Source organism: Colossoma macropomum, unplaced genomic scaffold, assembly GCF_904425465.1.
Source record: "Colossoma macropomum unplaced genomic scaffold, Colossoma_macropomum, whole genome shotgun sequence".
Lineage (NCBI taxonomy): Eukaryota > Metazoa > Chordata > Actinopteri > Characiformes > Serrasalmidae > Colossoma > Colossoma macropomum.
In genome coordinates, this window is record NW_023494802.1 from 39219474 (window position 1) to 39242111 (window position 22638).

General features: G+C 39.2%; 1 protein-coding gene, 1 long non-coding RNA gene and 1 pseudogene across 2 annotated transcripts in view; 2 read left to right on the forward strand and 1 right to left on the reverse strand.

Moving 5' to 3' along the window:
* The window catches only part of LOC118822187 (NLR family CARD domain-containing protein 3-like), a 48301-nt gene extending 29915 nt beyond the window's left edge, over window positions 1–18386 (reverse strand). Inside the window, exons 1-4 of the mRNA XM_036591105.1 lie at window positions 18096–18386; window positions 15414–15468; window positions 14112–14223; window positions 7842–7958 (exon numbers count right to left, since the gene is read on the reverse strand). Coding sequence (XP_036446998.1) covers window positions 7842–7958; window positions 14112–14179 — 185 coding nt within the window. The 5' untranslated portion in view covers window positions 14180–14223; window positions 15414–15468; window positions 18096–18386. The remainder of the gene's footprint in view (window positions 1–7841; window positions 7959–14111; window positions 14224–15413; window positions 15469–18095) is intronic.
* Window positions 1697–4921, forward strand: LOC118822267. Its single transcript, XR_005008444.1, has 5 exons — window positions 1697–2215; window positions 2747–2784; window positions 3510–3685; window positions 3999–4180; window positions 4374–4921. It is a non-coding gene; the product is annotated as an uncharacterized LOC118822267 (long non-coding RNA).
* Window positions 14980–22638, forward strand: LOC118822933 (annotated as a pseudogene).

Sequence of the window (22638 nt, forward strand, 5' to 3'; positions counted from 1 at the left end):
ATCGATCACAGCCAGTCACCTTATCTAGACTTTCTGAAGACAGTGATTAGTTCAGTTTCTACTGTAATCGATCACAGCCAGTCACCTTATCTAGACTTTCTGAAGACAGTGATTAGTTCAGTTTCTACTGTAATCGATCACAGCCAGTCACCTTATCTAGACTTTCTGAAGACAGTGATTAGTTGGATCAGGTCTGGTGGTTTCGAGTTGGAACTAAACTCTGCAGGATGATGAACTCTGGGATGAAGGATGCAGCACAGAAGAAATGGAAATAGCAGTTTAACATTGAACACCAGGTGGAGTTCTTACCTTCTTTTTATTTCTATGTTGCTCAGTCTAAATCTCATCATATTACTAGTGTATCAAATTGAGAGAGAACTTAAAACACTTGTTTGTGACACCTGTTTTATCTTGTATTTAGGGTAACTTCCAAAAGCAAAGTAGTCCCAAGTAGCCCCTCTTTTCACAGAAAGTCCACTTCATACTCAGCTGTCACTGTGTCTTAAGATGTCTTAAGATGTCTTGACAGTATTTATAAGATGTCTTGAGACATTTTTTTATGCCAAGACGTCTCAAGAACGTATTAAGACGTATGAGTGAAGACACTGTCTTTGTCTTGAGACATGAAAGTTAACGTCTTAAGACAAAGAAGTATTTATTTTGTGTGTCTTGAAGACAAGGCATGACTTAAGACATCACTTTGTCTTAAGACATAGAGAGGTTGTGTCTTAAGAAAGATCAGTTGAGACCAAAGAGTGGTCCATTACAAAAGGTCCTGTGGTATGAGTGTGGTATTCCTGTGGTACTGCCAAACTGAAAATTACTACTGAGGATTACCAGGATTACCACAGCACTGCCTAATGTACAATATAATGAGAATATAAATATATAAGACAGAATATAAGTATGTCCTCAAGAAACAGCCTGCTGTAATCTTATGTTTTTTGTGTGATATTACTAAAAGAACATTCACTAAGGTTTTACTTGCTGTACTTTTGTGATTCTTTTTTTTTTTGCATGTTTTGTTTTTTGATTATTGCAGAAATGTGTTTACAGTGGCAAAATAGCAAAAGAAAAAATCAATTCTTAAACCATTTACCTTACCTTAAAATGTTTAAACTCATTTCCTTATATCATTGAAGTTCATGGTAGAATAACTTTTAATTTGTAACATTTACCAAAGGAGATAATCACAGTCAGTCACAGCCTTTTGCTCATTTGCAGAAAACATGCTATGATTAAAACAACATTGATCTATTTTCAAATGTACAACTGTAACCAGAGACAACAAGCTAGGAACCAAGATAAAACAACTTTGAACTGATAGGAAGTAAATGTACTTAACAGCTAACCTGAGTACTTTAGAGATCACATACCACCAAAACTTAATGCAAAAAAAGCACTTGGTTCACTCTCTTCAACATCTACACTTTTGTTTATTCTCTTAAGCAGATCAGGGCTGCCCAAAGTTAGACTTTTAATTTGTATAACTTTCAAAATTATTATCTCCAGTATTTGGAAAACACGAACAATAATAAACAAATGTATTTGAGTAGTAATATATAAAGACCTGTATTGTTTCACCACGTAAAATTACATAACAAACAGATTTTTGTTTAAATGTCCAACTTCATACTTTGACTTTAATATATTAAGACATGGCCTCCAGTGATGCTGTATGATAATGCTGCACAGCTGTCTTATGTATTTGAAGGGTTTGCAGTTTTCTATTCTGTGTCTAGATTAAAAAAACAAACAAACAAAAACAAAGCAGCACAGTTCATTCAGTACAGCAGAGCCGTGCGAACGAGAAAAAAAAGATCTATGGGAGGACAAACAAAAGACTGGCGGGAGTTTAGACCAATCAGAGCGCGGGACTCCGCCTCTTGGACGTTCGGTTTTGAAGCGCGAGCGCTCTCCGCCGTTCCTCCGTTTAAAGCCAAACGCGGCCGTTACAGCCGTTACAGTGAGCGGGTCTCTCAGGTCGCTACCGCGGGCAGTTTATCGAGTTTGTTTAGCGAGTGTTAAACCTGATAAGACTCTCTTACACTCCTTACTAAGACAGCGCCGCCTGCCGGGTGACGCATTCAGCTACCAGAAACGAGGAGTTTCAGCTGCGTAGCTGACTAACGATATACTGACTGGACCGAGTGGAGTGGAGACTGGTTTTACGACTGGAGTCCCGACTGCAGCGGTCAGAGTCTGCTTTTAAAAGGTGAGTGGTGACAAAATGAGATGAGCAGCCTCACTGACAGTCAGCTGGAGTAAACTTTTGTTTCTGTATTTCTGGGTTGATCTGCCGAGTGAAGACACCAGCGGTAGGTTAGCGTATGTAGTTAGCTAGCTAGCGGCTAAGCGGCGCGGCTGCGTCAGATCTCGCTTAGCACGCGCTCCAAATGAAAGACTGCCTCAGAAATAAACCTAAGACTGAACACAGTGCAGCAGGGTCAGCGCACTGAACAATACAACAATGAAACTGAACACAGTCCGTCAGTCTGTGTGGTTCAGAGAGGGTAGTAATAATTTTAATTTGCTCAGTTACATTTACTTTAGTAACGTCTTGGTGGATTTGTACTTTCTAGAGTATTTTTAAAATGTATTATCTGTGCTTTAGATTAATAATCTATGTTTTACTCGGCTACATTTATTAGTAATATATAATGACCAGTTTGTTTTGTGTTTTTCATTGTTATGCCTTACTGTTGTTGTTTTGCTGCATTTACCTCATGTGTCTGTTTTGTTTTAGATGTTTCTCATCAGAAATCATCTGAAGCTGAGCAACTGGTGAGACTCAAGTTTTAATTTTTTTAAATGAAACTATAAGAATGTCAGACAGATGTTTAGATTTTGTGGGTATTTCAAACAAATATAATTCATGAAGTATTTATGGTAATACAGAAGAGCAGAATGTTTAGGTAAAGCTGGGTTACAGTATTCAAATATCTGCGCTTTGTTCATTCAATTTATTAATATGTTATTTGCCACTACAGCTGTGTTCAAAATATCGATATGGCAGCATCACCAACACTGTGTCAATATTTATGAATTTACTTCTTCACAGTGCTTTAACGTGTAATACTGCAAGTCTCAGAGCCCTACAATTTATAGCATAAAGCATGTGGCAAACATGCTCTAATAGAGTTTAGCTCTTATTAATAAATCATTTCATGTAATAATTCTCTGTGAGAGAGATTAGAGGCATTGAACTCTTCAAACGCCTGGTTCTTGTCACTGCCACTATGAACAACTCTGACTCTGTAAGTTTTTCCACAGTGGAACATTTTGTATCAAACTATTTTTTTGCATCTTAATGATGAAATTGTGCTTAAAAATCATGTAATTCTCCTTTAACACAGCTTTTAACAGATACAGATATCAATACTAAGCTCACACCTGCCTCAATAGCAAATGATCATTTCTGTCACGTGTTGACTTTGGCATGTTAGAGGATGAAAACAATTGAATTGTGAATTATCTAATCAACTTTGTTGTTTTCAATCCTTCCAAAGGAACATTCTCTCTTTGGGCCTCATCCAGTATGGTGGCAGTCCATATCATTCTCAACACTTAGCTGTGCTCTTACACAAGTGGCCTCATCCTGATGCTTCTTTCATTACACTGAACATCATTGTCTGAACATCAGCTATGCGTGTGAGCTGGGTGCCACGCTGGAGTTCATGCATAGGTATTATTTAAAGCCCTGTCACATTTCTTTGTGTACTAAATGCCTGAGTTGATTTTAGATGAGTAAAAGTATGTATACTGTACATTATATTTTACTTATAAAGGGAATATATAATGCTTTCCCTTTTATTTACTGTGTTATGTAGCTTTTTGTGCATGTAAGATACAAAGCTGAAAGTATATGCCAGAGGGAGAAACTCTTTCCCACAGAAACCACTTTTCTCAGCTGCCTGAGGGCTGGAGTTCCCCAGCCCTTTTCCTTTGTTACAAGATGATGTAATCCCATAACACAATCCTTATTGCCCACCTACCAGCGAGCTTGGCATGCCCTCACACAACGCAACGCATCTACCGGAGCCCGTGTATTGGCGGAACCGCTCTGGTGCTTGATCAGTCAGAGCCAAGTGAGCGAGCTAACTAATCTGAGCATACTGGGCTCATCAGGAAGGAGGGGCTTAAAGACACTGGAGCTCTAACAGAGCGTTTCAGACAGAGGGTGAGTAAACAATTACAGTATGACAAAAATAATGTGTTTCTGGAACACTGAAGCATGTAAATGTATTATAGTCGTAATAAATTTATGAACATTGGAAATTAGCATAACAGGTCCCCTTTAAATTCAGCCTGCTTGTGTACGCAGATCCAAAAGTACTTTCAAATTTATTGTCTTAAAATTGATTTTTTAACAGATGCATTTTCCTCATATCTCTGACAAAGAAGACCAACACTGAGAAAAAACAGAGGATGAAGCGATGGGCTGTGAATCTGACAGTTCTCTCACTCATCACGGATTTAACTCTGAAAGGAGAGATCGGTAACATTAGCAGTGTGATATCAGTAATGTTAGTGTTCAGGCATTACGGCATGGACATATGCACACTGAGTTATCTGTGTCCTGTTTCCTGTGTCCACATATGTCCACAGCTTGACTCTATTCCAGCTACCAGCACATCTGAGTCTGGTATTAATTGTTTGACAGCTGATCATTATCTGGCTCAGGTATGTTAGGAGTACTGCTGGGGTTCAGACCTCTGTATTACTCTGTTGGTCAGTTTTTCTTTTTAGTCCATATTAATTTGTCTTAAAATTGTTTCCTATCATTTATAATTGTTCATAGTACTATGTTGTTAATAACCTCAGCATAACTTATATACGGAATAACAGCAGACCTTAAAATCAGATTCATTGGTTTGTGGAACTGTGTATTTATTGCAGTATATTTCAAATTTCTACACAAAGTCAGTTAACATGTTTTTCTCTTTCTGTAGAACATATCAAGTGTGATGATACTGTGCATATACACAGTTGTAAAAACAATAAACAATAACTGTACTTATATATGTGGATGCTTTTTCATGGGCTATGCTTTGGATTGCAGAGTAAATTATTTGAATGTAGAAGTATTCTGAATTTTTAACAGATTAACAAGGAAATACAAAACTGTAAAATAGTGATTTTCCATACCCCTTTAAATTACTTTACTGTAATTTATGCATACTTATTATTGTTCTTGTTCTCCTTATTATTATTATTTTAAAAGTTGATAAAATGATACCTTCATTAAAAAATGAAGCAACTGTAAAATAGTCTGTAAAAAAATGTATTTAACACATTTTACCACATTTTTAAAACATTAAGGGTTAATTACTATAAAAAGGTATTTAAAAGCACTGAATTAAATTTTTAAATTTTGCTGGAACACTGTATTACAAAATAGTTGCATAAGAGTCTTCCCTCATACTACCACCATGTTGAAGGCATGGTATGAACTCACAAATAAACTTTCATCATATCACTGATTGCTGATGCTTTTCTAATGCAACAGAAACATTTAAAGGAGAATTCCACATTTTTCTAAACTTGGCATAATTCTGTCATTGCGATGTAAACAAAATCATTTAGTGGTTTCATATAAAATGGCTTATTCTACAATAAGCCATTTTATATGAAACCACTAAATGATTTTGTTTACATCGCAATGACAGAATTATGCCAAGAGAAAGCTACAGACTGGGAACCATGTGCCTATTATTATTATTATTATTACTTTTGTTGTTAAATTTGTTCTGAAATGTATAAATGTAGTATGTACTAATGTATGTAATGTTTGTATGTTTATAAAATGATATGCAATATATTATATAAATGATACCATTATGCATCCTACATAGAACAAAAAAATGGAAAAAAAAAATAATTACTATAATTTTAGCTATAAATAATGTTACATTTTAAAATTCCCTTAAAATATTTAAAAGTAAAAGATTTATTTAAAAAAATATAGGTAAAATTTAAAAATACGTATTATACATCCTACATCTTGAGACGTCTTGAGATGTTATTATTGCCAAGACATCTTAAGATCCGTGTCTATAGACACGTCTTAAAGACATGTCTTCATTTCTTAAGACATGCCTCAAGATGTCCTAAGACGTCTTCATAATGTGTCTTTAGACATGTCTTAAGACATCTCAAGACATGGTGATGGCTGGGTATGTTATCTCAGGGTGGTTTGTTTGCTTTCAGGAGCCAAGCTAAAAGATATGATCATCAAGGGAGGCTACAATACTGCTCTCCCCTCAGCAGAGTATTGATTTTATTGTACTTTGTAAATTATGATGATGTACTGTTATTATTTTTATTCAGAGAGATGTTTCTTCTAATCAAGTTATCCAAGTATGCTCTTAGTACAGCAGCAGTTCTTAGTCAGAGCATCAAACTCCTGTGTCTCTTTTGTCTGGGGGGACTGCAAAGTTACAAGCCTATAAACACTGAACATTCTGTTCAGACTGATTTGCTGCTCAATAATAATCAAGAGTGTCCTTTTTTTGTAATGAGCTGTAATGAGGTAAATATCGCCTCTACAGCAGCGTTTAAGGTTGAATGGAACGTCTGAATAAGAAGCCAATTTCAGCCTCATCTATTCAGCTTCATTACCTGCACTGGAGTTTGATTAATTGACTGATAATACATACATTTCTATGAAGGTGGATCATCCAAAGCATTACTTTACCTGGCTAAAGATGTATTTACTTGATTCATTATGTAAAGTCAGCCTTTTAAACAGTTTAACTCTTTATACGCACTGCTTTGTACATACTTGTACAGGAGGAATGTTGCTTTGCACAATTCCATCTTTGAAAAGTGTTGATTTTTTGAAGTAAGAAAAATTTTTGTAGATAATTTTTAGCAGCCAAATGTGTTTTTCCCCCAAAGTACAAGAACCTTTTCTTAGCCAAGCAGACAGATAGGGGTGGAGTCCTGTGGTGTAGGGGAGGGTTTTATAGAATGACTGACAGGAGGTCAGTGTAAACACAGACAAGTCCTCTGTTCAATACAGCAGTTTTCCAAAGAGGGTCTCTCAAGCACATAATAAACGTGTGTTGATGCCATTACTATTGTTTTTTTTCTTTTCATGCTCTACATATTTTTCAGGTTGTTTGTACTAATATTAAAACAAATACATTAAGAAATGAACCTATAATGCATTCATTAATTGTTTTAAAGTGAACACTCTGCTTCCAAAAGATATTCCCTCAGTTGGAGGTGGAGAGCGCTGTCTGACACGCTGCTCCAAAATCTCCCACAGCTGTTCAACTGGGTTGAGATTGGGTGACTGTAAAGGCTGCAGTATCTGCAGTATCTGGAAGCATCTGCACACGGATTGTTTCTCCACTCATTTATTTATTTATTTTTTCATTAAATTTGTCACTTGTTCAAACCTAATTCAGCTCAGAAAAAACAATAACAGAGTGATACTACTCTATGTTACTAGAACTAGTAATAACTATAGTTGTACATGATTTGTTGCCCAGTAGCTCATAAACAGAATAATTCATCTGTGGTAAAATCATAACTCTGGAGTCATTTGAGAATTCATGTGTAAAAAGTAGGAAAATGATGGTGAATCCATGATAAAGAGTATTAACAGACATAAAGCTTAGCTCTTCTCTTAAATGGAGAATCTACCAGTAGCTCTTATTATAGTGATCTGAGATCGACTGGCTATGCCTTGATCCAGACAGTAGGGGGCGATCACAGGCTTTTCCTCATTCTAGATAAAGCCATCTATGGGGAAACTGCACCGGTGTTTACAGTGGTCTTTTACTCCCTCTATTCAGGGTGGTAATAAATATTATCCATGATACTGTACTCACCTCAGTTCAGGTGGAGACTCTCCCTGTTTGAAGTCTATGGCTCTACCCATTGACTGATCACTCTTCATAGACACACAGCTGGGCTCAGGAGAGTCTGGTCTCTTACTCTGAATCAGACTAAAACACATTCAACCATTTGTTAAGAGCTGTAGACTTTACTGCGTCTCCCACCATCAAACACTCAGTGCGCTCCAATCGGGAGGCCGCTGTCTAAGTAGGCAGCTTTCTAAGGCAGCATTTGCGCTCCGAGAGAAGTGCTGCCCCATATGAAGGCAGTATGAGGCAGCTGCCTTCTAAGCTGCCTTGTTTGGACCAAATCTGAAGGCAGCATCGCCTGTATCCTTCTCAGCGAAGGCGACCCCACAATGCCGCTCCCCTGCTGAGAGCTCCGGCGCTCCGGTCTGATCAACACGGCGGGCGAAGCGGCGTTTCTGCCGCCCGAGGAGTTTAAACTGTGAGGCGCTTCTTCTCTTCTGTCTTTACTGGTTTAGCTGTAGTGTTTGTGTGGAGTGTTGATCATATCTGTGTTTGTAGGCTCTATAAGTTGTTCCTGTGCTGAGGTTCTGTCAGTCCGCGTGTCTGAGGCGAGATGACCGGCTGCGTTTGTAGCTCGTTAGCTCGGTAAGCAGCGGTAGTTAGCTTAGCTACCGGGCTAACTGTGTAAACGCGCCAGGTGTTGTGCCGAATTCCGGCTCCCCGGCAGAATCCGACTCCCCCTTCGCGTGCACGCTCTTCACGTAAACATGTGGACGTTACGGACTGCACTCAGGATTTCTCAGGTTATTTCTGTGTAAATAACGCTTTATCTTTAATTTTCCTTCACAGCGAACAACACAACAGATCTAAACCAAACAAAGACTCTCACCGCGACGGTTTAGTTTAATATTACGAAATAAAAACGATTGTTATTGTTGCAGTACTTAAGAACTGGTGGGACTGAATGGCTTTCAGTCATGACGATAAGTATTAGGACACATTAAACACAGCTTTAAACCTCTGTCTGGAGCAAGAAAGCTCACATCTGATGACCTGACGCTGCAGTATTGGCTGACTTGTTTTACTTTTCATTATTCAGCAACCAGACTTTCATTGCTTGCATAGCTGGACAAATGAACAAATTAGTTCATTATATTCAACAGGGGGGATTTTACTGGGGGAGTGGAATTTTGGCAGGATTATTTTGACACCTGCCGAAATTACACTCCCCCTCTGATCTCAGCACTGCAAGGCCTGAATGACATCTCCTGTATTTTGCTAGCATGTCCTGGGCTGTAGATTGTGTCCTGAAATTCATTTTACTCTAGATTCAACTGGGGGGATTTTACTGGGGGGAGCAGAATTATGGCAGTATTATATTGACACCTTATTTGACATACAGTAAACTTTGTTACAGTATTTTTTCGGCAGAATATTATAGCATTAATACAGTGTAAGTTTGGATTTCTGATTTGTAGAAATTGATGAGGTTCCTTTGATTAATAACATTGTAATGTCAGACTTGTTTTTAATAAATCTTTTAGTTTCTCATTTCTTTCTTGTATTTCATTTACATATTTATTGACTTATGTCAAATCATTAATAACATAAAAGGTTTGCTCATGAAGAAAAATTCTGAACGCATCATTTTTCTCTTCTTATGATGACTCTTGTTTTGTGTGGTGGAATTGACGTGAGCGACAGGTCGTAATTTGTTCAGCTTTACGTACTTAATTTTCATGGTCCTTTCTTTCTTGCCTGTAAAAGTAAGAATGAGTATAATTTCGGCAGGTGTCAAAATAATCCTGCCAAAATTCTACTCCCCCAGTAAAATCCCCCCTGTTGAATTTAGAGACATATGCTTTATATGCTGTAATCTGTGAACCAGAAGTCAGCAGAACAAGTTAATCATTCCAGTCCTAATGCATCCCCAGAGATAGGAGGGGCATCATTTTGACAGGTTCACACCTTCTGACTATGTAAAAGCTGAAGACTTTTCAGCCAAAATTAATCTTAAATTACTACCATTACAACAATTGTTCTTACTGCAATTTTTAATTATAGGCAGCTCTTTTATGCAGTGATGGATACCAATTTGTTCATTTATCCAGCTATGCAAGCAATGAAAGTCTGGTTGCTGAATAATGAAAAGTAAAACAAGTCAGCCAATGCTGCAGCGTCAGGTCATCAGATGTGAGCTTTCTTGCTCCAGACAGAGGTTTAAAGCTGTGTTTAATGTGTCCTAATACTTATCGTCATGACTGAAAGCCATTCAGTCCCACCAGTTCTCAAGTACTGCAACAACAACAATCATTTTTATTTCGTAATATTAAACTAAACCGTGGCGGTGAGAGTCTTTGTTTGGTTTAGCTCTGTTGTGTTGTTCGCTGTGAAGGAAAATTAAAGATAAAGCGTTATTTACACAGAAATAACCTGAGAAATCCTGAGTGCAGTCCGTAACGTCCACATGTTTACGTGAAGAGCGTGCACGCGAGGGGGGAGTCGGATTCTGCCGGGGAGTCGGAATTCGGCACAACACCGGCTCTTCAACACAGAGAGTCCGGTTTAAACACGGCTGTTCACCGTTTAGGAGCGGTTAGTTTAGTTCAGCGTCGGTATTTAGGGTTATTCTCTGTCCTCAGGAAGGACCACTACAGCGGCGGAGAGGTGCTGTCTGAGGGGCTGAGGAAGAGGAGCGGCCACAGGGAGGAAACTGCGCTGAAGGACCGAAAGCAGCTGGACTGGCCGAGCGTGTTTTGGGGGAAACACAGCGGGACCAGCGCCCCGGACTGACGATCTCCCTGAACGACGAAAAACACTTTAACTGATGTAGAAGTTCAGAAATAAACCGTTTTTAAATAAATACTACAGAGGCTGATTTTGCTGCTCCGCTGGTTTTGTACTGCTGAACTCACCACAGTCACAGAAGTGTGAGGTGAGTGATGACGGCTTCATTTCAGACCAGGAGCTCAGAAATCAGACCAGAATGCAGAAAATAAAAGGCATATTAGCTGCTTAACAGACTGTGTGGGATCCTTTTTCTGAGAGCATTTTGCACAAAATTAAACGTAACATTACTGTTTATCCTCTGTGTGTTAGAAATAAAGCAGGTTCATTAAGGTGGTGGAGGACAGAATGAACTGAAATGATTTATAAACTGATAGTCTCGATTATCTGTGTTTATCTGGGCTGCTGAGTCGAGTATATAACGATAGATAAGATAAGACTCCTTAATCAGCCGTTCTTCATATACAAACGTCCACAGCAGTGTCAGTGCAGGAGAACAGCTGCTGCAGATCCAGAGTCTCCTTTTACACTGAGATGACCCCCCTTTAGTCGGAGGGGGGTGTAAACTAACGAGCGACTGAGAGTAAACAGATAAAGCGTGAACAGCGCAGTGAGAGTTGTGCCGTATGATGGCTCTGAAGCTCCGCCCCGAATGCGATGCTTACTAAGGCTCCTTTAGGTTAAAATGCTGCCCAATAAGAGAGCCGCCTTAGAAGGCCGAGACTAGATTAGGCAGCTGCCCTCAGAACGGAACACACTGACTTCACCTCTTATTACACTCAGTAATTTCTCTAAACACTCTTTGAAGAAGGTAAAGTGAAAGTTGCTACTTCTTTCTTTTACGTTTGGCCGACACTCGTCCAAGTGACACACATGTATTACACACTTTCTGAGAACAGAGTTCATTTTATGCCTTGAAAGTCTTTAAAACTTTACTTTCTTCTTTGGTGTTTTTGACACAGTATTAATCAAAGTAAGAGCTCAACCTTCAGAACATGATATTTTCCCACATCAGTCTGTCAAATTAGATACTATATAAGCTGTTTTACCCATTAATGAATGGGTAACAGGGTTGAACACATCATGTTCTTCATTAAGCTAATATTAATGCAGTAAAAACACATATAAAGTAAGCTGAAAAATTGTTTTAATCAAAATGTTTTCATTAATTATTTGTTTTAAGTCGTTTTCATTTCATTTTCATTTAAATCATTGATGGATAAAAAATGGGTAACATGTTTATGTATTTAGCCTAAAATAAGCAGCACTCAGGAGTGGTTAGCTTGACAGGCTGCAATGCTAACTACTAATAACTATATAGATCGCATAAATTAAAAAAGACATTTTTTTTCTAACAATAATTTTGGTAACAGTGTTAAGGAATCAAGCTTTACTGCAGCCAGATCAGTGTTTTGTGTGTAAATTGAGAAAACAGAATGAAAATACTGACTTGTTTGATGGTCTTTCTGCAGAAAACAAGACGATGATGCAAATTCCTGTTTATATCATAATAAATTATGTTTATATCATAATAAATAAAATGTCCCATTTTTAACATGGGGAGCAGGTTTGGGTTACAGGGGTGCGCATAAAATGTGGGACACAGGTTAAAGTGAATTTCTGTTCAATTAAACTGATTAAAAAAATAATTCTTTTAACATTAAGTTCCTTGAAATTTAACAAAATAACACAGATGTGTGAGAAGTTAAAGGAACAACCAACATAAAGGGTCTCTCAAGGATGTTGGACCTCCAAAAGTGACAGGAACAGCTTTATTGTGCCTTGGTGTGGATTCTACAAGTCTCTGGAACTGTACTGGAGGGACGGAACACCGTTCTTCCTAAAGATATTCCCTCAGTTGGAGGTGGAGAGCGCTGTCTAACACGCTGCTCCAAAATCTCCCATAGCTGTTCAACTGGGTTGAGATTTGGTGACTGTAAAGGCCGCAGCACAGCCCATACACCTAAAGGCAGACGTCACTTTAGTCACTGTTTCTATGGAAACACTGGCCAGATGAGCAGCCTTTGTGACTGAAGCTCTGTGCCCCAATAATGACCCTCTTTCACAGTCATTTACATCCAGAGTTGAGGTCAGATGGGTCAGCTCAGCATTTTTATACATGACACAGAGCACAGTGGGATGTTATTTGCTTAATGGTATCATCCAGCACACCTGTCTGGAAGCATCTGCACACGGATTGTTTCTCCACTCATTTATTTATTTATTTTTTCATTAAATTTATCACTTGTTCAAACCTAATTCAGCTCAGGAAAAACAATAATAGAGTGATACTACTCTACGTTACTAGTACTAGTAATAACTATAGTTGTACATGATTTGTTGCCCAGTAGCTTATAAATAGAACAATTAATCTGTGGTAAAATCATAACTCTGGAGTCATTTGAGAATTCACATGTAAAAAATAGGAAAATGATGGTGAATCCATGAAAAAGAGTATTAACAGACATAAAGCTTAGCTCTTCTCTTAAATGGAGAATCTACCAGTAGCTCTTATTATAGTGATCTGAGATTGATTGGCTATGCCTCAATCCAGACAGTAGGGGGCGATCACGGGCCTTTCCTCATTCTAGATAAAGCCATCTATGGGGAAACTGCACTGGTGTTTACTGTGGTCTTTTAGTCCCTCTATTCAGGTATAAATAAAACAAAATATGGTTTAATATTGTGGAAGTGGAACAGTAAAGACATATTAAACTAACAGTGTTTATATGATGTTTGTGAAAGAAGTTAATTCAGTAATGGTGTCAAGTGTTTCTGGAAAAGTCCAGTGGAGATGCTGAGTTAACTCAAATGGAAAAGCCAGAGCTGACGGTGTTCCATAACCACGGAGAATAATTAGTGTTGAATGTGAAGATGTTGTTTCTGTTATTAATGTTCTTTTACTCTAACAGCTTGGAAGTTTTCCATTAGTGGTCTGGATGTGTGTATAATGGAGATTGTTGGTTAAGGGAGTCACTGCCACCATTTCAGAGAACTACTATTCGTATGAAATGTGTGTGGCAGACTAGATGATGGTGTATAGATATAGACTATGGAAACAATCTGATTTAAGAGCTGATCATTTACTGAAATTGTTGAACTTCTTCAGTACTTTCATTGTACCTGCTAGTAATGTTGTCAAAGTAACTAAATATATGAGATGTAATTGGGTTTATTCTGAATGTTATAAGGCTTGTTATGTTTTAAAAGGAGGTGTGGATTGAACAGTTAAGTAATAATATCAAGATAATTCTCATATTATGGAAAAGAAAACTCAGATGTTGACATTTAGAGAAAGAAATGACTTGAACTGTATTCAAAAATCTCACTTTACTGTCAATAGAATAACCTGAAGAGCATGTAAATGAGCCTTGGTTTACGTTATACATCACTGTCAATTCTAGATGTTCATAGGCATCTATGGGGAAACTGCACTGGTGTTTACAGTGGTCTTTTACTCCCTCTATTCAGGGTGGTAATAAATATTATCCATGATACTGTACTCACCTCAGTTCAGGTGAAGACTCTCCCTGTTTGAAGTCTCTGAGTCTACCCATTGACTCATCACTCTTCATAGACACACAGCTCAGGAGGGTCTGGTCTCTCACTGTGAACCAGACTAAAACACATTCAACCATCTGTTAAGAGCTGTAGTCTTTAATGCGTCTCCCTCCATCACACAATGACTTCATCTCTTATTACACTCAGTAATTTCTCTAAACACTCTTTGGAGAAGGTAAAGTGAAAGTTGATACTTTTTCCTTTTACGTTTGTCCGACACTCGTCCAAGTGACACACATGTATTACACACTTTCTGTGAATAGAGCTCATTTTAGGCCTTGAATCTCTTTAAAATTTCATTTTTTTCTTTGGTGTTTCTGACACAGTATTAATCAAAGTAAGAGCTCAACCTTCAGAAAATGTTATTTTCCCACATCAGGCTGTCAAATTAGATACTATATAAGCTATTTTACCCATTAATGAATGGGTAACAGGGCTGAACACAGAGATCATATTCCCCATTAAGCTGATTAAGGTTTTTTTTTCATCTTTCTCTCTTTCCTCTGCCCTTTCTTCTCCTCTGACCCTTGCCTGAACACTTTCCTCTCTTCTCTCTTTTTGTTGTGGGAAGTGAGTCTCTCCCAGAGAAAGAAGTACCTGAATGTTGCCACAGACACAGAAAAGTGTACGTCACTGGTGGTAGTCAAGTTACTTTAGTCGGCTATAAAGTGTGCAGATAAGCTCAAGTTGCAGTGCAGTAGTTACTGAAGAGAGCTGACATAAGAGCTAAGCTAATCCAGCTTGGAGAGAGCCAGGAGAGAGATGAGTCAGGCCCCCCACCTAATTACCCTGGGTCCCCGGCCTGGGTCGGGTGATGGGGTATGTGCCATGCACCCGTCCCCCGGACCCTGTGTAAATTTCCAAAACAGGTGTTTTTGATCACTCCACAATCTTCCCAGTGTTCCGCTGCCCCGTCCCTACTTTTTTGCAACGTGTTGAAAGCACCAAATTTGGAATTAGCATTAATTTAAAAAAACAGTAAAGTTGACAAGAAAAATATTAAATATCTCTTCTTTGAGCTGTTTTTAATTAAATATCTGTAAAACAAACAACTCTTTTTTGTTTTTCTTTGCAGTTTACTTACCTTCCCAACTTTTGTCAGTGAATTATCCTCACCAATTTCTCTGACCACTGAGATACTCTCTGTTCTCTCTATTCACTTTTCACTTGTCTAAGATTCACATCCAGGTGCAGGAGAGTCTCACAGTTTTGGTCAGTGTAAGAACATTTATGCCTCATAATTCTCACCTCTTTTCAGTCTTGTGTTTCCCAGAGTCACTCATTTTGGAGGTCAGGTTTACACCTAAAAATTAAAAATTAAACATTTTCTTTTAATTATGTTACTTGAATCTTCAGCAGGAGCTACAGAAACACTAAACATATGAGAAAAGACTGTTTGGTTAATGTTTACACAAAGAAATACAGGTGTAACTCATAATAATGCATTGTGTTTTGTAAAACATAACAATCTATTAAGGTAAAACCACTGAGAGGAACCAAGACTCAAAAGTAAAACTCCATAAGATCTTGAAGAAGAACCACTGAGAGGAACGTAAAAGTAAAACTCCATAAGATCTTGAAGAAGGTTCTGGATAATATGAAAATGAATTACTCCACACACAGTAGTCCAACATTCAGAAAGGGTCATACTACCAACTGTGATGATGTGTGTTTCTAAGCGATAAGTGGTTCCTGAGTTATGAAACCCAAAAAAATGTCTGCTAAATGCATTTAAAGGTTCAAGGGTTTAATGAAACTGTAGTTTTCAGCTGTTCACATATGCAGCTCTCTGCTTCTCTGTTCTCCAGCATAAAAGATTTCAGTCTGCTGTTGTGTGAGGGTCATGTAATTTAACTGGTACCATTATTTACACCTTTTATCATTTACCCATGTGCCTAATGTGCAGGTGTGTAAAGAGTAATGAAAATCTCTACATCAGTAAAAATACTGTTACTGTGTTGATCATTTTAGTACAAGTATTAATAAAGAAAATTACTCAAGCAAGAATAAATAAGAAGTTTATTAGAAAACTACTCGAGTAACCGAGTAACTTTTTTGTATATTCATAATCACAACCTGAAAATATGTGTGAGACGACTCAGATACACTGTTGGAAATAAACATAACATTACATGAGAAAACAGTTTTGAGTCTTGAGTCTGATCACAGTTCACTCCGCTAGTGCAGGTTAAATCATCTCTCTGTGAACTGAAGGAATAAAGTTTACATTAAACTTCTTAACTTCGAGTCCTAAACAGGTCAGTGTGCTTTCTTTAGCAAATGTACTGAAACTTCAACACTGAACAACTGAAAACCAACACTGATGGTAGTTTAGCCCATTTAATGACAGCATGTTAGTAGTGAATATTATGATTTTTTGTTTTTATTCTTCCAAAACTATTATTAAATGTACAGTACATGGATAACAGACATTAATGGTGAACACAAAGAGTCGTGCAACTACATATAAAAAAAATAAAAAAATTAAACAATAAAAAACTTCATAGTTGGTGATGGTAGTTTTGATTTGTGGGGCTCTGGGAGCAAGGGGGGTCTGGATTCAAGAGGGGAGCATGATATTAGAGGTGCCAGTCTGCAGCTGCTGCACCATTTAAGGTGGAATGAGAAATCAGAATACGAGGCTAATAAATGAAAAGCCAAACTCACCCTCACTTGTGTTCTGAAACAAAATAAGCCAAGTATGAGCACAGTAACAGATACAGTGCTGTGAAAAAGTATTTGCCCTCACCTGATCTTTTATTGCTAATTTGTCATTTAAATGTTTCAGAACATTCAACTAATTTTAATATAAGATAAAGAAAACGCGAGTAACACGTCACATCACCCATGTGAAAAAGTAATTGCACCCTAAACCTAATAACTGGTTGTGCCTCGCTTGGCAGTAACAACTGCAGTCAAACGACTGTGATAACTTGAGTCGTTTACATCATTGTGGAGAAATTCTGGCTCACCCTTCTTTGCAGAATTGTTTTAATTGAGCTACATTGGAGAGTTTTGAGCATGAACTGACCGATTAAGGTTTGAGATGGGATTCAGGTCAGGACTGAAAATCTGCCAACATCGCACATCAGGGTTTTATTTTCTAAAGCTTATAACTTAAAAAGTCGAGCTCTCAAATAAAGAAACCAGGTTCAAACTGTTCAGACTGATCTGTGAAAAACCTCACAGCTCTTATTCTGCCTGTCCGTGGTCTAAGTAGAGCGCGAGCACAGAAAGTGAAAGTCAGTGAAATATGAGCGTTTTTTGACCTCGGCAGGTGATTTTCAACACATATAAACCAATAAAATATCATAAAATCCGTTTGTGAATCTTTTCCAAATCGAGTAATATGAACAACAAGGGAGTCTGAAGGTTCCTGATGATGTTAGTGTGGAGTTAAACTGCAGAGTCAGACAGTCTGATTCCTAAGGAGACACAGCTGTATGTAGTGATCAAACACAGCAGCTCCGTCTGTGAATCTTTTCCAAACCGAGCTGCTGAATCAACACTTTCATAGATTTTGAAGTCATTGGTGTTGAAAATCAACTGCCGAGGTCAAAAAACGCTCATATTTCACTGCCTTTCCCTTTCCGGGCTCGCGCTCTACTCAGACCACGGCCGGGCAGAATAAGAGCTGTGAGGTTTTTCACAGGTCAGTCTGAACAGTTTGAACCTGGTTTCTTTATCTGAGAGCTCGACTTTTGAAGCTACCAGTGTTTGTGGATGTGCGGTACTGCAGTCCGGAGCTCGAGCCGGTAGAAATCCGAACTGCTGACCGCGAGACGACTTTACTGCGGTCAACACGAAACTTCAACGACACACGGTCAAACCGACCAACAAACACCGAACCAGCCATCGGGAAAGAGCCCCGGTCCGGTCCAAAGTCCGAGTAACCCGACCTACTTCATCTCAGCACTGAAGGCTACTTACTGTCCGCCTCCTCCGGTTCTGTAGACTGCAGGGTTAAACCTGTAGAGGGCGCTTCTCTTCTGATGGACTCGTTCTCGTAGTTTCTCTCAGGAGAATCAGTCGCGCGCTAAAACCGCTTCATTACTAAATCCATGTAGAAACAAACGGGGAGCTCCATGAAGACGGAGCTCTGAGGAAGACTGGACACACAGACTGCCGGACTACATCCGGGACCCGGAGTCCGCGCTCACACTGAAACGAAACTAAGATGAGACAGATAAGATCATCCTTTATTCGTCCCACAGCGAGAAGGGGAATGCTGCAGACAGGAGCCCTAAAGGGGAGGAAACTGGGGGCGGAGTCTGTCAATCATTTTTTGCATCAACCAATTAAATAACTACTCTTGGCCGTCAATCACATTTTGCATTAGCCAACTAAGCCACAGTAGAGTCGAATTGCAATGAAAGGCCCACATCAGGAACGCCCACTTATCATTCATTGGCCAATATATCTGCAGAATGGCTTCTCTCATTGGTGGATAAGACTCAACGGGAAAATACATCAGTATTTGTAAAGACGTTACTGATACTACATTAATATTGTTTCTACATGTTTACTAAATGAGTATTTGGCATTTAAAAACAAACACGCGTGAATCTGCAGCCTCTGGGGATTTGTAGAGTTCTGTCTGCGGTTTTGTGATCCCCGACTTGACCCTGCGGTCTGAATGCCCGTCATAACGGTAGCAATCAGCAGTGTTTTCAGCAGCACTACGCAATCTGCTCCATACCAGCCGCTATCTAAATTAATGTGTAATAATGTGTTATAATATTAACGTCCCTAAAGAGAATATAGAACCCATTAAGAGTTTCTGCTGGTTCCTGGGGGTTCGTAATGCGTTTTGGCTTTTCTTGATTGGGTTGATAATGTAAAGGAATGATTTAGCAGGTGACCTAGTGACTGATTCCAGATACATTTCTAATTCTACTTGGAAACTAGTGGTCTCTAATGGTAACCATTAGGAGGCAAAAAAACATTTTTTTAATCCTAATGGTCTTTATTCAGCAGGGGTTACCGAGGTGCTGCCAGCTTGCACAATATAACTCTGGCAACCCTGTGCTTATTTTCCACCAGTTTACGGTCGTAGTAAAATGTTAATGTAACAGTAAACTTACCGACATCATAACCTGTAATGAAAGCGCTCGCTCGGTGTTTTAGGGCCACTAATACAAATAAAAATAGCAGACTTTGAGACTAAAGTCGTAATATTTCAAGACAAAAGTCGCATTTTTAATAAAATCGTAATATTTTGAGAAGAGTCATATTTGATGATATATTACGATATTAATTAGGACATTAAAGTGAGATGTTACCAGATAAGGTAGCAGCATTGTGGCCAAAGGCTTTGCTAAGTGAAGCAGCACCTCCTCGTGTTAAATGAGGGGCGGTGAGTTGGTGGAGTTGTACTTTCACATCGATTCACCCATAAAGAAACACTCAGTCTCCCTGTCCCTCCTGCACATCAGCACCAGCCTGTTACTAGGATAAGAACCGGCTGAACCGGCTGAGCAGAAAACCGTGTTTATCTAGAATAAAGAGCCAGACGGACTCGGAGGAACCTAAGTTTATCTAGAATAAAGAGTCAGGCGGACTCGGAGGAACCTGTCTGTCTGTTTTGCTGAAGGAGAATCGCAGACAGGGTCTCTACACGGCTATCGGGGGCTACATCTCCCCCATTCAAAGAGGGCATGAAGTTCCACAGACAGTGAGAATGATGATCTCAGTGATCCACAGAGAGACAGGAGTGAGAGGAGCTCCAGCTCTTTAATCTCTAATGTTGACTTCATTCTCAAAGTCTACTGTTTGTGTTTTATTAACAGCGGCCCTAAAACACCGCCGCAGTTCCGTTTACTCGGCAACATTACTGTGGCTTTTACTCCAAAGTCCACCTGTCCCTGGCGTCACATGAGGGGCGTTCCTGGGGGGGGGGCGTGTCTGCATTACAGAAACGCCCTCATATGGTGCTGCAATTTGACCCTCCTCGATATTTAAGGCAACTTCAAACTATCTCCCCTCTTCCGCGCGCCTGAACAGCATGGAACGCCTTTTAGCGCTTTCCTTCAAACCATTGGCTGAGGCATAAAATGAGAGACAGGTAATTCACACTTGTGATTGGCCAGTGCAAGTTTTGATTGATAGTCCATCTCTGTTATATGATTGGCCGATGCAAGAAATGATTGACAGTGTCTCCGCCCATTCGTTACGCCCACTGGTTCTCCGGGCTGCAGATACATATATTTGGCAAATGTCTGGGAGCAGCGAAGACAGAGGACTGACTGAGTGATTTACAGATTTGTGTTCTTTACTCAGCCTTTATATCAACACACAGTTTCACAGCTTTACTTGGTCCATTAGATAAACACAGGAGAGTGACGACCACAACTCCGCTTTACACCAGATCCACCAGCAGCCCAGCTGTACACCAGATCAACCAGCAGCCCAGCTTTACACCAGACCCACCAGCAGCCCAGCTTTACACCAGATCCACCAGCAGCCCAGATTTACACCAGATCCACCAGCAGCCCAACTTTACACCAGATCCACCAGCAGCCCAACTTTACACCAGATCCACCAGCAGCCCAGATTTATTTTTGATTTCAAAGCTGTTCTTGTTAAAAAAAAAAGAAACAGAAATTAAAACTTTTTTTTAAGTTTAAAAGTTTACACTTTACAGTTAGAGTAACCTGAACAACACAGACTGATGTTTTAGCATCATTTCTTTTGAGTTACTGTAATTTTGTAAGTAATCTACACTCTTAAAAATGTGGTTCTTCAAAGGTTCTTTAGTAAAGCCAATGGTTCTATGTAGCACCAAAAAGTGTTCTTCTATTTTTACGATGTCAAGTTTGTAACAATAAAAGAACCTTTTCTGGTGTGATTTAAAAACCAGTTTCAAAAAGTTTCTATATAGAACCACAAACAACACGTTCTCCATCAGTGTGAAGAGCCACTTCACCATGAAAAAAACACTGAGGCACGGTTCTAAACAGATTCACTGCCTTTACTAAAGAACCATCTTTTTAAGTGTGTATTGCTTTGATTTCTTGCTGCAGCTGAGAAAGAGCAGGAGAGACCAGCAGCAGGCATGAAGGTCCTAAATGTAAGTTTCCGGCTGGACAAATAAAGAAACATAACAAAAATAACTGAATAATTAAAAACTAAAAATAATATCTGAGATGAATCCAAATCCAAAAGCTGTTTCTGGGACAGATATTAGTGAATATATCTGTGTATTCACTGTCAGACCTTTCAGTTGCTGTTGGAGGAGCCGTCACTAAGATGCAGCACACTAATATGAAGCCATAGCTAATATGCTCTGTGAGCTCCACTGGACCAAGTACAGTCCAAATGAAGTGACCTCTACAGTTCTGAGCATAAACAGACTTGATGTAGCAAAAAACACAAATCCAAAAGCCCCACATGACACCGTCTTATATTCCCCAACATCATAACCATCATACACACATATAGACCCACCGTTATATGGAAAAGTGTAGAAATAATACAATTATTATAAAATAAAATCATTTCTGTTTGTATAATATTAATAAAATGTGATGATCTGGATTAAAGAAAGGTCCTAAATTAGTGTCCTTCCTTTACATTTCTGTGCTTTCTTTCTTAAGTCTCTATAAGGATAGTGCTGGTGGGGAAGACTGGTGTGGGGAAGACTCTACTGGAACACCATCTTGGACAATGAGGTCTTCCACATGTCCAGTTCTGCTCAGTCAGTGACCAAAGACTGTATAAAGGCCAGAGCAGAGGGTGATGGCTGTAAAGTGTCTGTGGTCGACACTCCTGGTTTATTTGACACTGACCTGACAGAAACAGCAGTGATTAACAGACTGGTTGAATGTATCACTCTGTCCTGTCCTGGACCACACGTCTTCCTCCTGGTGCTCTCAGTGGGTCGCTTCACTCAGGAGGATCAACAGACGGTGAAGAGACTGCAGTGGATCTTTGGTGATGAGGCGCCTAAATACACCATCGTTCTCCTCACTGAGGTGGACCGACTGGAAAACCAGACCATAGAGGAGTATTTGGCTACAGCAGGAAACGAGCTGAGTCAGGTGGTGGAGACGTTCGGTGGAAGCTATCACTGTCTTTAACAACGAGAACATGGCAGACCGCACTCAGGTCACTGCACTGATGGATAAGATCTTCAGTTTGGGGTCAGAAAATGATGGTGGCTACTCACCAACGAGATGTATGAAAGTGTGTAGAGAGGATTCAGGAGAGAGAGGAAGAGCTGAGAAGAGAGATGGAGGAACTGGTTGAGGCCAAAGACAAAGAGATAGTCCAGCTGAAGTGGGAGCTCAGAGAAAGAGCAGAGAGAGACGTGAAGAAGAAGAAACTTCCACAGTTCAGAAAAGCTGCAGAGCAGTGTAAACAGCAGTGATAGTGACTCTCACTCACTCTCTCCTCTCCTCTCTCCATCCTGTCCTCCTCATTCATCCCTATGTCTACATCCAGTGATCTCACCTCTTCAGTTTGTTCTGCTCAC